Raw genomic sequence first — 15,566 nt, forward strand, 5'->3', positions numbered from 1 at the left:
AAATGACACATCCGATAAAGGCTTGACGTCCAGAATATATAAAGAGCTCACACGCCTCAACAAACAAAAAACAAATAACCCAATTAAAAAATGGGCAAAGGAACTGAACAGACGGTTCTCCAAAAAAGAAATACAGATGGCCAACAGACACATGAAAAGATGCTCCACATCGCTAATTATCAGAGAAATGCAAATTAAAACTACAATGAGGTATCACCTCACACCAGTAAGGATGGCTGCCATCCAAAAGACAAACAACAACAAATGTTGGCGAGGCTGTGGAGAAAGGGGAACCCTCCTACACTGCTGGTGGGAATGTAAACTTGTTCAACCATTGTGGAAAGCAGTATGGAGGTACATCAAAATGCTCAAAACAGACTTACCATTTGACCCAGGAATTGCACTCCTAGGAATTTACCCTAAGAATGCAGCAATCAAGTATGAGAAAGATCAGTGCACCCCTATGTTTATCGCAGCACTATTTACAATAGCCAAGAATTGGAAGCAACCTAAATGTCCATCGATAGATGAATGGATAAAGAAGATGTGGTACATATACACAATGGAATACTACTCAGCCATAAGAAAAGGGCAAATCCAACCATTTGCAGCAACATGGATGGAGCTGGAGGGTATTTTGCTCAGTGAAACAAGCCAAGCAGAGAAAGAGAAATACCAAATGATTTCACTCATCTGTGGAATATAAGAACAAAGGAAAAACTGAAGGAACAAAACAGCAGCAGAATCACAGAACTCAAGAATGGACTAACAGGCACCAAAGGGAAAGGGACTGGGGAGGATGGGTGGGTAGGGAGGGATAAGGGGGGGAGAAGTAGGGGGGTATTAAGATTAGCATCCATAGCGGGGTGGGAGAAAGGGGAGGGCTGTACAACACAGAGAAGACAAGTAGTGATTCTACAACAGGTTGCTACGCTGATGGACAGTGACTGTAAAGGAGTATATAGGGGGGACCTGGTATAGGGGAGAGCCTAGTAAACAAAGTATTCGTCATGTAAGTGTTGATTAATGATTAAAAAAAAAAATGCAGTTCCTATGTGGTGACCTCTAATGAGTTCTGCACAATGATATAAAGGACATATAAAAGTGTAGGCAAAGGGTCTGTTTGTGTTTATACAGAGGATCAAAGCCTAATTTGGCTACCCCGAAAATGAACTAAGAAACGATATGAAAGAGAACTTCCAACATCAGCACTCTCGGGAAGACTCATGCCAGAAGATGATCATCAAAAAACCCCAACAAAGATCCACGCACTGCTACAGCTGTAGATGCACTCATCCCACCAGCTCCTGGACTTGCCATGGGAATGAAGGAGATATCTAAGCTGGCCTGTGCATACAGTAAAACAACAAATTTGACTGGATCTATACTGTTGGAACTCAACCAAGAATTAGGAGAAGTGCAAATTGTAGCGCTCCAAAATCTTACAACTACAGACTATTTACTGTTAAAAGAACATATGGGATGTGAACAGTGCCCAGGAATGGGTTGTTTTAATTTGTCTGATTTTTCTCAAACTATTCAAATTCAGTTAGATAATAACCATCATATCATTGATAAGTTTTCACAAATGCCTAGGGTGCCTAACTGGTTTTCTTGGTTTCACTGGAGATGGCTGGTAATTACAGGTATGCTTTGGTTATGTAACTATACTCCTATTATGTTAATGTGTGTGCGCAATTTAAGTAGTAGCTTAAAATATATACATGCTGAAGTTACTCTACAAGAAGATATGTCAAAGAAATAATCAATCTTCCCATGTTTTCTCCCGCCTGCTACTTCTATAGCTTTTCTTCTTCCTTCCTAATTACAACGAATTCTTAAATAGAATTCGTGCCTCATATCAAATTTACCGAGTATCATAACTCCTCCAAGTGGTAAAGATACCTCAAGACAAATGCTGGGCATAGAAGCCACAGGGCATAAATATGCAAAGAAATAAAAAGATAACCATTTCAAACAATAAGGCTTCTCTCTCACTTACCAACTTAACATTTCCCTGTATGGCCCCGGAAGATGACTGGTTAGCCAGAGACGGGTAAGATTCCTCAAGGGAGGAACAACCTAAGACAGGCACAGTCGCAGGGGGGTCATCAGGTGAGAAATTGGGGATCAACAGAGGTGAGGCTTAGAACCTCACCCCCCCTGTTCTGAGAGAAATCTTCTGCATATGTGGATGTTTTATTGCCCTTGTCTAGCTTGGATTAACACATAGTCTACAGGCACACACCTGATCATCTACATTTGCTCTCTTACAACACTAAACTATGTTTTCTACCTTTATGTTGTATCTACCTACCACTTCAGCATCTTATTAAAAATAATAAAGAGAGAAATGTGGTATCCACATATAAATCAAGTATAAAAATCAAATGTGTATTCATATTTGAACTGACTGTTTATAGTTCATAATGCATGAGCAAAACCAAAAGTTTCTGTGATGACTGCCCTTGTACTGTTCACCATGTAACTTATTCACTATGTAAGAATTTGTTCTCCATGTAAGAACTTGTTCGTTATGCTTCAGAAGATTGGAGACTGACGAAAATTAGGCTTGGGGTGGATTAATGATTGTGCATTGAGCATTGACTCCCCTATACAGAATTTTATTGTCGTTAACAACCATTTGATCAATAAATATGAGAGATGCCCTAACAACAACAACCAAGAAAAAGTACAGACTTCCAATTGTAAAATAAATAAGCAACCGGGATGTAATGTATAGCATAAGGAATATAGTCAAAATATTGTAACAACTTGGTATGGTGATAGCTGGTACTTAGAATTATCATGTATATAAATGTTGAATCACTGCGTTGTACACCTGAAACTTATGTAATGTAATACTGTGTGTCAACTACCCTTCAATAAAAAATAATTATCTAAAAAAAAAAAAAAAAAAAATTAAATAATCCCTATTTCTATAAACATTGTATAGAGGATGCCATCATCCTGGAAAAATCCAGCTAAAATACTGCAATATGAAGTGTATTCAGACCAGCACAGAATATAATAGTCTTGTCGGGTACTTAACCATATCCGGGATTGCTTTAATTATTAAAAATCTATAACATCTTGAGTTAATAGTAACCTTGTGCCCAAGTAGTGTCTATTGCTCAGTCTTTTCATATATACTTATACATGTACATCCACACACATAGAGAAAATGCAAATGTATGTAAATGTAAATGTATAGATACATGTATATATACATATATCTATACATTTACATGCATATGTACATCTACATGTATGGATGGGAAGTCAGGACTTATCAAAAAATTACTCAGTTGATTTATATATATTGCTTTTCCTAAGCAGCAAAATTTCAAACAATAAACATACCCTTCCTGATTTAAAACATAAAAGACAAGTATATGACATTAATATGCGACATTCTAACTTTAAAGGATATTTCTATAAATCTTAAAAATTCAGTGGGAAAGGAAACCATCCCTTAACCATTCCTGTTCAGGTAAAATTTACACAGTGCCTCAGCTAAATCCTCTGATGACTACTTTCCCTCAAATTTTCTGACAATGCAAGTTGAATAAAGAAGTCCAATCATTTTGAGTCCAATTCTCTGGCACAGAAATCAGATGTCAGGAAGGAATATATTAAAACATAAATGTTCTCTACCAACCCACAGAGGGATAAGAAGGCTCACCTTATCCATAGACATATCATGAGAAGCTTTGCAAAATGCTCTATGAAAATCAAAATACTTTATATTCATTCCATTCCATCGAATCAACCTATTTAACAAATTCACCAAAGAATTTGTCTTAATAATACCATGTAATATTTGTACAAATTGGTTAATGCCACCTGATATAAGCTTGGTTTCCATGTACTAATTTTAGTGAATGTATACTAGCTCTTAGAGACCTTTCTCATCTTCAAAAATCATCCCTTCATTCAATAAACAAGTTTATTAACTTCATCAGATGAGCAAGAAACTGAACATGCATGCATAGCCTTATGTTTAATAATTTGCTTTAAAACTGTATTTTTCAGGTTATTTTTCTTCAAAAGAGGATGCTTGTCTCTGTCCATTCTTTTTATAAACCTTTAATTCTCCAAAATGGTAGACAGTACCTTTACAGTCATTTAACGAGATAATCCAAATGCTTTTTATATGCCAGAAATCCTCCTGGGTGTGTGGCCTTACACACCTTTAATAAATCTAGTTGGACCCTTAAGTCTTGACTTGTATAGAAGAGCATATCTAAAAATGGGACTTTAATAGCTTTGCCTTTTCTTTGAAATGTGTTTTCATTATTATATCTTCTGTAAGCTAGGGGTCTAACCATGTTTCTGGTTGTTTTTTATTAGAAACAGTTATCCCCCCAGAATAATAGTCCTTCTCTGTGTTCCACTTACAGACTTTTTTCAGTTTTTCAAACACAAAAGTTTCCATAGGACCTATGTACCTCCAGAACACCACCTTTGTTTGTTTTAATTTTTGCTCACATGCCACCTTTTCAGTGAAGCTTCCCCTGACTGCTACATGTTAAACTGTTCCTTCATTGGTCTATTTTTCCTGATAGTTCTCATCACCTTTTTCATAGTTATAACACCTGCTTATTTATTATGACGTGTGCTTAGACTGCAAGCTTCATAGAAGAAGGTTTTATATTTTTTGCATAAGTAACCTCAAAGCTTAGACTTTTGGCTGGTATCCAGGAGGCACTCAATACACATTTGTCAAATTAATGATTAAGTACTGTTCTTCTGTCTAGAACATTTCCCTACTCTTTACTGTTGCCTAATTAATGTCTACTTTCCTGACTTTCTAGAGCAAGACAGGCCATCTAGCAATGTATGTTTTGTCACACTGAACTCATCATAGCCATAATTTACATTTAGTTGCCTTTGGTTAGAGCAGTTTCAGGCTGTGACTGTCGCCCCCACCCCTCCCCATTGTCGTCCCAGCTGTCATCCTGGCAGGGAGCTGCTGCTCAGTACATGTTTGTTGACTGAATGAATTATGACAGAATTTAGTATCACATACTAATTTTAATTAGTATAGTAATGCTAATTAGAATGTTCATTAGTATAGCAATACTAAACCCCCTCTACCTGCCAAGCCTCCTCTAGCACCACTCTTCTGCCCTCAATATTGTAGCCAAATTGGCTCTTTTTCACTTCCTTGAGGACGCCATGCTCATTTGATCTACTGTTTCCCCTTTCTGGAATCTGTCCCCACCTGTACCTGTTCCCTTTACACACACGTTATACAGTTTCCTCCAACATATCCTTTAGATTCTAGCTTAAACATCATTTTCCTAGGTAATCATTTCATGCCTTCAAATTCCAGTTTGTCAGATTAATTTGTTGCTACAAAAGCTTGTTCCTTTCATTCACAGAAATAAAGAAGTCCATTCTTAAATATTTGCTCATTTTATAAATATTTGATTAATGTCCATTTTCTCAGCTAGACTGCAAGTACAAGAGAGCAGTCGCCATGGTGACCTGGATGACAGGGAATTAGCATTTGATTTTAAAGAAGGAGTCTGAGAAATGGCTACCATTGTGTTTCTAGGTTCCAAGGAAGGCAGCAGACTCACAAATTACTCACTCCTAACCTGGGAGGCTAATGAGAAATTCTTTTTGTTCACTGTTATGCAGCACAATCCCTGGGACATAGAAAAGAAGATAACAAGTACTCTTTGGAAGATAAAACAGTTGCAATGCGGATACTTTGAAAGAGATATGATAATGTCCTCCACAACTGAAGACTCTACAGAAATGATCAATCTCAGCTATTTAGGCAAGTTACTTCTCAATAAGATTAGTTAACCGGCATCATAACTCACAAATCAGACAATGTACTGACATCCCAGAAGCCTCTAAAGTGAAGGACAAGTTTATGACCTGTGCTGACAGAGAAACTGATACTCTGAGAGTCAAATTAATTCACAACAAACTGTACTTTTCTGAATACATTTCTTCATAAGTCATGCTAACTTTCAGGATCCCTAAGCATATGTTCTGACCTAACTTTATTCTTCTTCATACCTTTTATAAAAAAGATGTCTATAAGTCTTTTAAAGTAAGAGAAAATCTAACTTTAATAATAGAGTTCATTGAAGGCAATACATGTAAAGATATTCCACGAGGAGTATTTTTAAAGTTCTAATTCAAGTTGATAGTAACTCTTCTCTCTCTTGTACTAAATCAGATACTTCCTTCCCTAGATTTCCCCATCTGCACCTCTTCAGTAAAGACCACTGGGTATCCACCTTAAGCCTTTGGATCAGCAAACTGGAGCAAAATGGAGTTAGGCATTGTGGTAACATGGGAGGCCACAGCAGAGAAAGAAGGTGTGTTGTGAGCACTGGACACTAACAGTTCTTAGGGAATAAGCTATGGATGAACAGATCTTGCTCTAATAAAAGCCACCAGGGATTCTTCTCAAGTCCCTGCCATGTTTTTCCCCCCTTCTATGGAGTCCATATACCTCTTTCTCTTTCCTAAATTCTTTGAATTCCTCTGGATCCAGTATAAAACATATGAGTCCACAGTCTCTGAAGGACATATGGAATTCTTAGGACATGCAGGGGATACTGGTGTTACTGTTATTTGTTTATCTGGTTTTTGCCCTTCATTATTTCTTTTCTCTTCCTCCTTCTCTACCACCTTATCTTCCTCTTCCACTTCGTTGGAAAAATTAAACTAGTAGGGGAGATTCAAGATGGTGGCATGAGAGGTGAGACAGAGAACTCCTCTCAAAACCACATATAATATGAAAATATAGTTAATACAACTAATCCTAAAAGAGCAACAGCAAAGAAGGCTGCACAACACTGCATACACCTGGAGAACAGAGCAGACCTCACGAAACACAGTAATGTACCAAAGCCTTGATCTGGCGGGACCCAAGCCCTTCACCCACTCCTGCTCACCATCTAGAGGAAGAGAAATGGAGCAGGGAAGGGGGTGGAAGCCTAGGACTGCTGAACACCCAGCCCTGGAGATCTGCTTTGGAAGCACAGACATACATGGCATGGTGCTCTGGAGATTGGTGGGGTTGGAAAGCAAAGACAAGAGGAATACTTAGAGAGATTAAGATTCCAGCTGTTTGTGCAGGACAGGGATCAACATCTGAATGCCCTGGGGCAAAGGAAAGGCAGGTGGTCTGAGAGGCTTCTTAGCAGCGAGAATGCTGCTGAAGGGGCGGGGTGGAATGGAGCTTGCTGCGCAGGGGAACAGAGAGGTGGACAAGGTTGTCTAGGAGTTCTCTGCTCAGCAGGTTGGGAACTTTGGGGAGCTTCAGACGCTCTGTACCCATGGCTGGCTGCTCAGCTCCGAGGTCCCCTATTGTGATACAGAGCCTGTTGCGCCTTCCTCCTGGACTGCCGACACTAGCTCACAAACCGGAAGTCCCTGCCCTAGCATTAGGACAGCAAGAGGGAGGCCCCGCCTACCGCAGGTACAGATGCAATTCACAGAGGCTTACACCTGTGTGCTAGGCCCACTGGTTCTGACACTGGAGACAGGCACTGCAGCTGGGAAGCAAGAAACAGCTCTTTCCTCCCCACAGGCACCACTCCCTCTCCCCTGAAACCCCAACATCATTCCAGGGGCTGAGCAGCTCCAGACACTAGAGCTTCTGGGCACTAAAGTGCACCACATACAAATATGAAACATCAAAGGAATCTGGTTCAAACAAAAATCTCACAAACACTAGAAAAAGGGCCAAGTGAAACTGAACTCATAAATCTTCCTGAAAGAGAGTTCAAAATAAAAATCATAAACATGCTTATGGAGGTACAGAAAAATATGCAAGCTCTCAAGGATGAATTTAGGACAAAGATTCAATCATTAAGAATTCCATATCTGAAATGAAACATACAATGGAGGGTTTTAAAAGCAGATTAGATGTAGTAGAAGAGATGGTAAAGGGAATAGAAATTAGAGAAGAGGAATACAAAAAAGCTGAGGCAGGAAGAGAGAAAAGGATCTCTAGGAATGAAAATATTAAGAGAACCTTGTGACCAATCCAAATGGAACAATATTTGCATTATGGGGTAACAGAAGAAGAAGAGAGAGAAAAAGGGATAGAAAGCGTCTTTGAAGAAATAATTGCCAAGAATTTCCCCAATCTGGGGAAGGAGATAGTCTCTTAGTCCATGGAGGTGCACAGATCTCCCAACACGAGGGACCCAAGGAAGATAACACCAAGACAAATAATAAGTAAAATGGCAAAGATAAAGGATAAGGACAGACTACTAAAAGTGGCCAGAGAGAGAAAAATGATCACATACAAAGGAAAACCCATCAGGCTATCATCAGACTTCTCAACAGAAACCTTACAGACCAGAAGGGAGTGGCATGATATATTCAGTGCAATGAAGCAGAGGGCCTTGAACCAAGAATACTCTACTGGGCAAGATTATCATTTAAATTTCAAGGAGAGATTAAACAATTTTCAGATAAGCAAAAACTGAGAGAATTTACCTCCCACAAACCACCTATACAGTGCAATTTGGAGGGACTTCTCTAGACAGAAGTATTCCTAAGGCTGAACAGCTGTCACCAGGAGAAATAAAACCACAGAAAAGAAAGTAGAACAACTCATTCCAAAGCAGATGTAAAATCAAATCAACCACCCCCAAAGACAATCAAGAAATAGACAAAGAGTACAGAATATGATACCTAATATATAAAGAATGGAGGAGGAAGAAAAAGGAGGAAAAAAAAGAACCTTAAGGTTGTATTTGTAATAGCACATTAAGTGAGTTAAATAAGACTGTTAGATAGTAAGGGAATTACCCTAGAACCTTTGGTAACCACGAATTTAAAGCCTGAAATGGCAATAAGTACATACCTATTGATAATCACCCTAAATGTAGATGGACTGAATGCACCAATCAAAAGACATAGAGTCACTGAATGCATAAAAAAAAAAGACCTGTCTATATGCTGCCTACAAAAGACTCACTTCAAACCCAAAGCTATACACAGATAGAAAGTAAAGGGATGGGAAAAAATACTTCTTGCAACTAATAGGGAGAAAATAGCAGGAGTTGCAGTACATGTGTCAGACAAAATAGACTTCAAAACAAAGAAAGTAACAAAGGACAAAGAAGAACATTACATAATGATAAAGGGGTCAGTCCAACAAGAGGATATAACCATTATAAATATCTATGCACCCAACACAGGTTCATCTGGATATGTGAAACAAATACTAACAGAATTAAAGAGGGAAATAAAATGCAATGCATTCATTTTAGGAGACTTCAACACATCACTCCAAAGGACAGATCAACCAGACAGAAAATAAGTAAGGAGACAGAGGGATTGAACAATGTATTAAAACTGATAGACCTAATGGACATATACCGTACACTCCATCCAAAAGCAACAGAATACACATTCTTCTCAAGTGCACATGGAACATTTTCAATAATAGAACATATACTAGGACACAACAAGAGCCTCAGTAAATTCAAAAAGATTGAAATTGTACCAACCAGCTTCTCAGACCACAAGTGTATGAAACTAGAAATTACACAAAGAAAATGAAAAAGCCCAGAAACACATGGAGGCTTAATAACATGTTCCTAAATAATCAGTGGATCAATGACCAAATAAAAACACAGATCAAGCGATATATGGAGACAAATAACAACAATGATTCAACACAGCAAAATCTGTGGGACACAGTGAAGGCCGTGCTAAAAGGGAAGTATACTGCAATACAGGCCTACCTCAGAAAAGAAGAAGAATCCCATATGAACAGCCTAAACTCACAAATAACAAAATTAGAAAATGAACAAATGAGGCCCAAAGCCAGTAGAAGGAAGGACATAATAAAGACTAGAGCAGAAATAATAAAATCAAGAAGAATAAAACAAAAGAAAGAATCAATGAAAGCAGGAGTTTATTCTTTGAACAAATAAACAAAGTAGATAAACCCTTGGACAGACTAATCAAGAAAAAAAGAGTCTACAGACATAAACAGAATCAGAAATAAGAAAGGAAAAATCACTATGGACACCACAGAAATACAAAGAATTATTATAGAATACTATGAAAAATTATATGAAACAAACTGGATACCTAGAAGAAACAAACAACTTTCTAGAAAGATACAACCTTCCAAAGCTGACCCAGGAAGAAACAGAAAATCTGAATAGACCAATTACCAGCAAGGAAATTAAATCAGTAATCAAATATCTACCTAAGAACAAATTTCCAGAACCAGATGGTTTGACAGCTGAATTTTATCCAACATTTAATGAAGACCTAATACCTATCCTTCTTAAAGTTTTACAAGTAGAAGAGGAGTGAATACTCTCAAATTCATTCTATGAGGCCAGCCTCACACTAATATCAAAAACAGGTAAAGACACCACGAAAGAGAAAATTACAGACCAATATCCCTGATGAACATAGATGCAAAAATACTGAACAAAATATTAGTAAACCAAATTCAAAAATATATTGAAAAACTCACCCATCATAATCAAGTAGGATTTATTCCAGGGATGCAAGGATGGCACAACACTTGAAAATCCATCCACATCATCCACCACATCAACAAAAAGAAGGACAAAAATCACATGATCATCTCCATAGATGCTGAAAAAGCATTCGACAAAATTCAACATCCATTCATGATCAAAACTATCAACAAAATGGGTATAGAGGGCCAGTACCTCAACATAATAAAGGCCATGTATGACAAACCCACAGCCAACATCATACTTAACAGTGAGAAGCTGAAACCTTTTCCTTTAAGACCAGGAACAAAACAAGGATGCCCACTCTCCCCAATTTTATTCAACATAGTTCTGGAAGTCCTAACCATGACAATCAGACAACACAAAGAAATAAAAGGCATCCAGATTGGCAAGGAAGAAGTTAACCTGCCCCTGTTTGCAGATGACATGACAGTGTATATAAAACACTAAAGAATCCACTCCAAAAGGACTAGATCTAATATCTGAATTCAGCAAAGTTGCAGGATACAAAATTAATACACAGAAATGTGTTGCATCCCTATACACTAACAATGAACTAGCAGAAAGAGAAATTAGGAAAACAATTCCATACATAACTGCTTCAAAAAGAATAAAATACCAAGGAATAAACCTAACCAAGGAAGTGAAAGAACTATACTCTGAAAACTACAAGACACTCATGAGAAATTAAAGAAGATACCAATAAGTGGAAACATCCTGTGCTCATGGGTAGGAAGAATTCATACTGTCAAAATGGCCATCCTGCCTAAAGCAATGTACAGATTCAATGTAATCCCTATCAAAATCCCAACAGCATTCTTCAATGAATGAGAGAAAATAGTTCTAAAATTAATATGGAACCATAAAAGACCCTGAATAGCCAAAGCAATCCTGAGAAGGAAGAATAAAGAGGGGAGGATTATGCTCCCCAACTTCAAGCTCTACTAAAAAGCCACAGTAATCAAGACAATTTGGTACTGGCACAAGAACAGACCCATAGACCAATGGAACAGACTAGAGAGCCCAGATATAAACCCAAGCATATATAGTCAATTAATGTACGATAAAGGAGCCATGGACATACAATGGGGAAATGACAGTCTCTTCAACAGCTCATGTAGGCAAAACTGGACAGCTAAATGAATGAGAATGAAACTGGATAATTGTCTAAACCCATACACAAATGTAAACTCAAAATAGATCAAAGACCTCAATGTAAGTCATGAAACCATAAAACTCTTAGAAGAAAACAGGCAAAAATCTCTTGAATATAAACATGAGCAACTTTTTCCTGAATGCATCCCTTTGGGCAAGGGAACAAATAAAAAATGAACAAATGGGACAACATCATGCTAAAAAGCTTCTGTACAGCAAAGGAGACCATCAGCAGAACAAAAAGGCATCCTGCAGTATGGGAGAATATATTTGTAAATGATATATGCACCAAGGAGTTAACATCAAAAATGTATAAAGAACTCACACACCTCAACACCCAAAAAGCAAATAACCCAATTAAAAAATGGGCAGAGGATCAGAACAGACACTTATCCAAAGAAGAAATTCAGATGGCCAACAGGTACATGAAAAGATGCTCCACATCACTAATTATCAGGGAAATGCAAATTAAAACCACAATGAGATATCACTTCACACCAGTTAGAATGGCCATCATAGAAAAGACTAGGAATAACAAATGCTGACAAGGATGCAGAGAAAGGGGAACCCTCCTACACTGCTGGTGGGAATGTAAACTAGTTCAACCACTGTGCAAAGCAGTATGGAGGTTCCTCAAAAAACTAAATAGAAATACCATTTGACCCAGGAATTCCACTCCTAGGTATTTACCCTAAGAATGTAGGATCCCAGTGTCAAAAAGACATGCACCCCTATGCTTATCACAGCACTATTTATAATAATCAAGATATGGAAGCAACCTAAGTGTCCATCAGTAGATGAATGGAAAAAAAGAAGATGTGGTACATATACACAATGGAATATTATACAGCCATAAGAAGAAAACAAATCCTACTATTTGCAACAGCATGTATGGAGCCAGAGTACCCTCTGTGCTCAGTGAAATAAGCCAGGTGGAGAAAGGCAAGTATCAAATGATTTCACTCATCTGTGGAGTATAAGATCAAAGGAACAAAACAGCAGCAAACTCACAGGACCCAATAATGGACTAACAGTTGCCAAAGGGAAAGGGACTTTGGAGGGTAGGTGGGAAGGGAGGGAGGGAGAAGGGGAATAAGGGGCATTACGATTAGCACACATAACATAGGGGGGGCATGGGGAAGGCAGTATAGCACAGAGAAGAGAAGTAGTGACTCTATAGCATCTTACTACGCTGATGGACAGTGACTAATGGGGTATGTGGTGGGGACTTGATAATTGGGGGAATCGAGTAACCACAATGTTGCCCATGTGATTTTATATTAATGATATGAAAAGAAAAAGAAAAATAAAGTAAAATAAAATATAATAAAATAAAAAAGTTAAACTAGGTAAGATGATATTATATTGCTTGTGAAAAACCTAAGGACAATCAAAATTTCAAAGTCAAAATGGAGCCCAGCGTTCCAAAGCAATTCTACCCAATGATTAAATAAGGCATAGAATTCAAGCTCTGATTCTTTGGGGACTGAGGAAAATGATGTAATGAGAAGAAAGGTTAAAGCAGGGGCTTTTCCACCACTGAATTCCTTCCAACTTTGCTTCAGACACTAGTCTACATTATCTAAAAGCCAGGTGACAGTAGGGGCCATGCAGAGGAAAATTAGGCTATTAAAAGGGGAAAGAGAATCAGGGGACCAAGAGGAGAGGCAGTGATCAAAACTCATTAAGGGGAGAGGCAACCATGAACAAATGCAGAGTGAGTGTTTATGAATTAGGGCTGTTCAATACAGGCACAGCTATCTTAGTAGATGTCCCTAGGCCAAAGAAATAAAGGCAGAAAATGAGATGAAAATGAAAGCAAGTAGGATAATACAGAAAAACTTGGGGCCACCAATCTTAATTTGTCCTACCTAAGATTTAACTCAGTCACCCTCTGTGAGTGATATGGACTTCTTTCTTTTTCAAGGTGGCCCAGTCCCGCAGGCATCACCTTGGAATAATCACAATCTTAAAATAGCGGCACTACCTCTGGTGATGCCAAAGTGAGCGTTTCTCAGTTGTTATTTTAACTGGAAATACTCTATAACTTAGAAAAATTTCTGCCTTAATTTTTTTAACCCATCATCCCAGCATCCTTTACTGCCCAGCCTTCTTTTATCTTTTCTGAGAAACACAGCATTAGATTTTTACCCATCTGTAATTAGTTACAGCAGTATTTTATCAGAACTGTGGAATTTCTTAAAATGGAGACAGCAGTGGCCTGCATTTAGCTGGTCATGAGTGTTTATGGGTGTACAATATATTTGATCATATATGCAGTGACATAATATCAGGTGTCATAAGGCCTTTAGATTTGTAATCCCTACCAGTTCACTGAAACATAAACAATTAACTTGGTCACTGGTGTATATTAAATGCTCCCCCATAGCACTTGGAGTTTTCTCTTTGTCATTTAACAATAGAGAATGAGATAACATTGTCGGAGATTGGCAGTCTGAAGCAGAAACCTGAGGAATTGACATTTCACTGGGATATAAAAACACAGTTCACACAAAAAGAGAAGAAAACAGAGATAAGGCTTTAAGAAACTATGTTATAGGTTAGGTAAGAGAAATTCTGTTTAGAACATCCTTGGGCTGACAAAGCCATTTAAACCTACATTGACTGGATCCTTAGACATATAAGGGTATTGGCCCCTAACTATCACAAAGAAAGGGAAGGCATTTAGTGGGTATAATGAATGCCTCAAATATAATCTGCAGTTGTGTACATATGTGAATGTGTCACATTCAGAATAAATTGCATTTTCTCATAATGATGTTATGGTACCTATATATATGCTGTGTTGAAATTGTTTCAGCTTTTTTCACAATAAAACTATTTTTCCCAGTAGGAAGACAAGATAAAAATATAAAAATAAACACATTATTTTTTGGTAATATGTCCTGGTTTTGTTCCCAAGTATATAATCAACATGACTCAAGTTGAATTAGGGTTTGAAAGGCTAAGTATCTGTTCCAACAAAATTTTCATGACTTAAACATCCTGTTAAGTCCTTATGCAAGACTACAACTGAAGGCTTCCAAGAAAAAAATATACTGACAGTGTCTACGTTGTTATTTGATTGAATGTGATACTTTTTGTGGCTTTCTACTTTTACCCCCTCTTAGACTATAGGTTTAAAGAGGGCATACATAATATTCCTCTAACCTGTTTTCTAGTACATGTTACTCAACTGTAATAAAAAATGGACCTACCTTTATTTCTCCAAAGAACCAGAAGCTAGTGTGTGAGCAAAGAGTATAGTTAATGAAGGCAATTATGCACAAATGGGACATCATTTGAAGTAGTTTAAATAAATTATTACATCAATATTTGTAATACACAAATTATAAATTTTCTAAATATTCTCTGAAGTGTAATTAATTACTTTGAATGACATATTTAGTGTATTAAAGAAAATAATCTGACCTTAAGTTGTTCTTCCAAAGCAGCAGTTGCATGGTCTCCACTAGATTCATCAACTACCACAACCATGTGAGTGAGAGAATTGACCCTGACTTGTTCCTGTTCTAGGTCTTCTTGAAGCACCTGAAAGATAAAAATTTTTTTAAAAGACATTAAAATAGTAGTGTCCTGATCTGTATTCCAGAAACATTTCTTCTTAAATGTGTGTGATTTATTTCTGTCATGTTTTGGTTAATGCAATTTTTTTTATTAAAGTCGAACCATTACAAGCAAATGTTCTTCTATAACACTCTGCAAAATTTTCACATTTCTACTGTCAATTGAACTTGAAAATATATAGAAAGAGCATCTGTTGAAAATAGTACCGTATGATATTCTGACCCTTATCCCACCTCCTCTCACTTTCTCAGGGACTTCTCTCTTAAAATTATCTGCTGTCTCTTCAGTGTCTCCGTCTCTTCTGAAGTTTTACGTTTTCAACTAAAACAG

General features: G+C 37.5%; 1 protein-coding gene across 1 annotated transcript in view; it reads right to left on the bottom strand.

Moving 5' to 3' along the window:
* Window positions 1–15,566, bottom strand: part of DMD (dystrophin) — a 2,193,636-nt gene that overhangs the window by 1,499,357 nt on the left and 678,713 nt on the right. The window contains exon 13 of the mRNA XM_036917975.2: window positions 15,081–15,200. Within this exon, the coding sequence (XP_036773870.2) occupies window positions 15,081–15,200 (120 nt within the window). The remainder of the gene's footprint in view (window positions 1–15,080; window positions 15,201–15,566) is intronic.

This window comes from Manis pentadactyla, chromosome X, assembly GCF_030020395.1.
Source record: "Manis pentadactyla isolate mManPen7 chromosome X, mManPen7.hap1, whole genome shotgun sequence".
In the NCBI taxonomy this organism is placed as follows: domain Eukaryota; kingdom Metazoa; phylum Chordata; class Mammalia; order Pholidota; family Manidae; genus Manis; species Manis pentadactyla.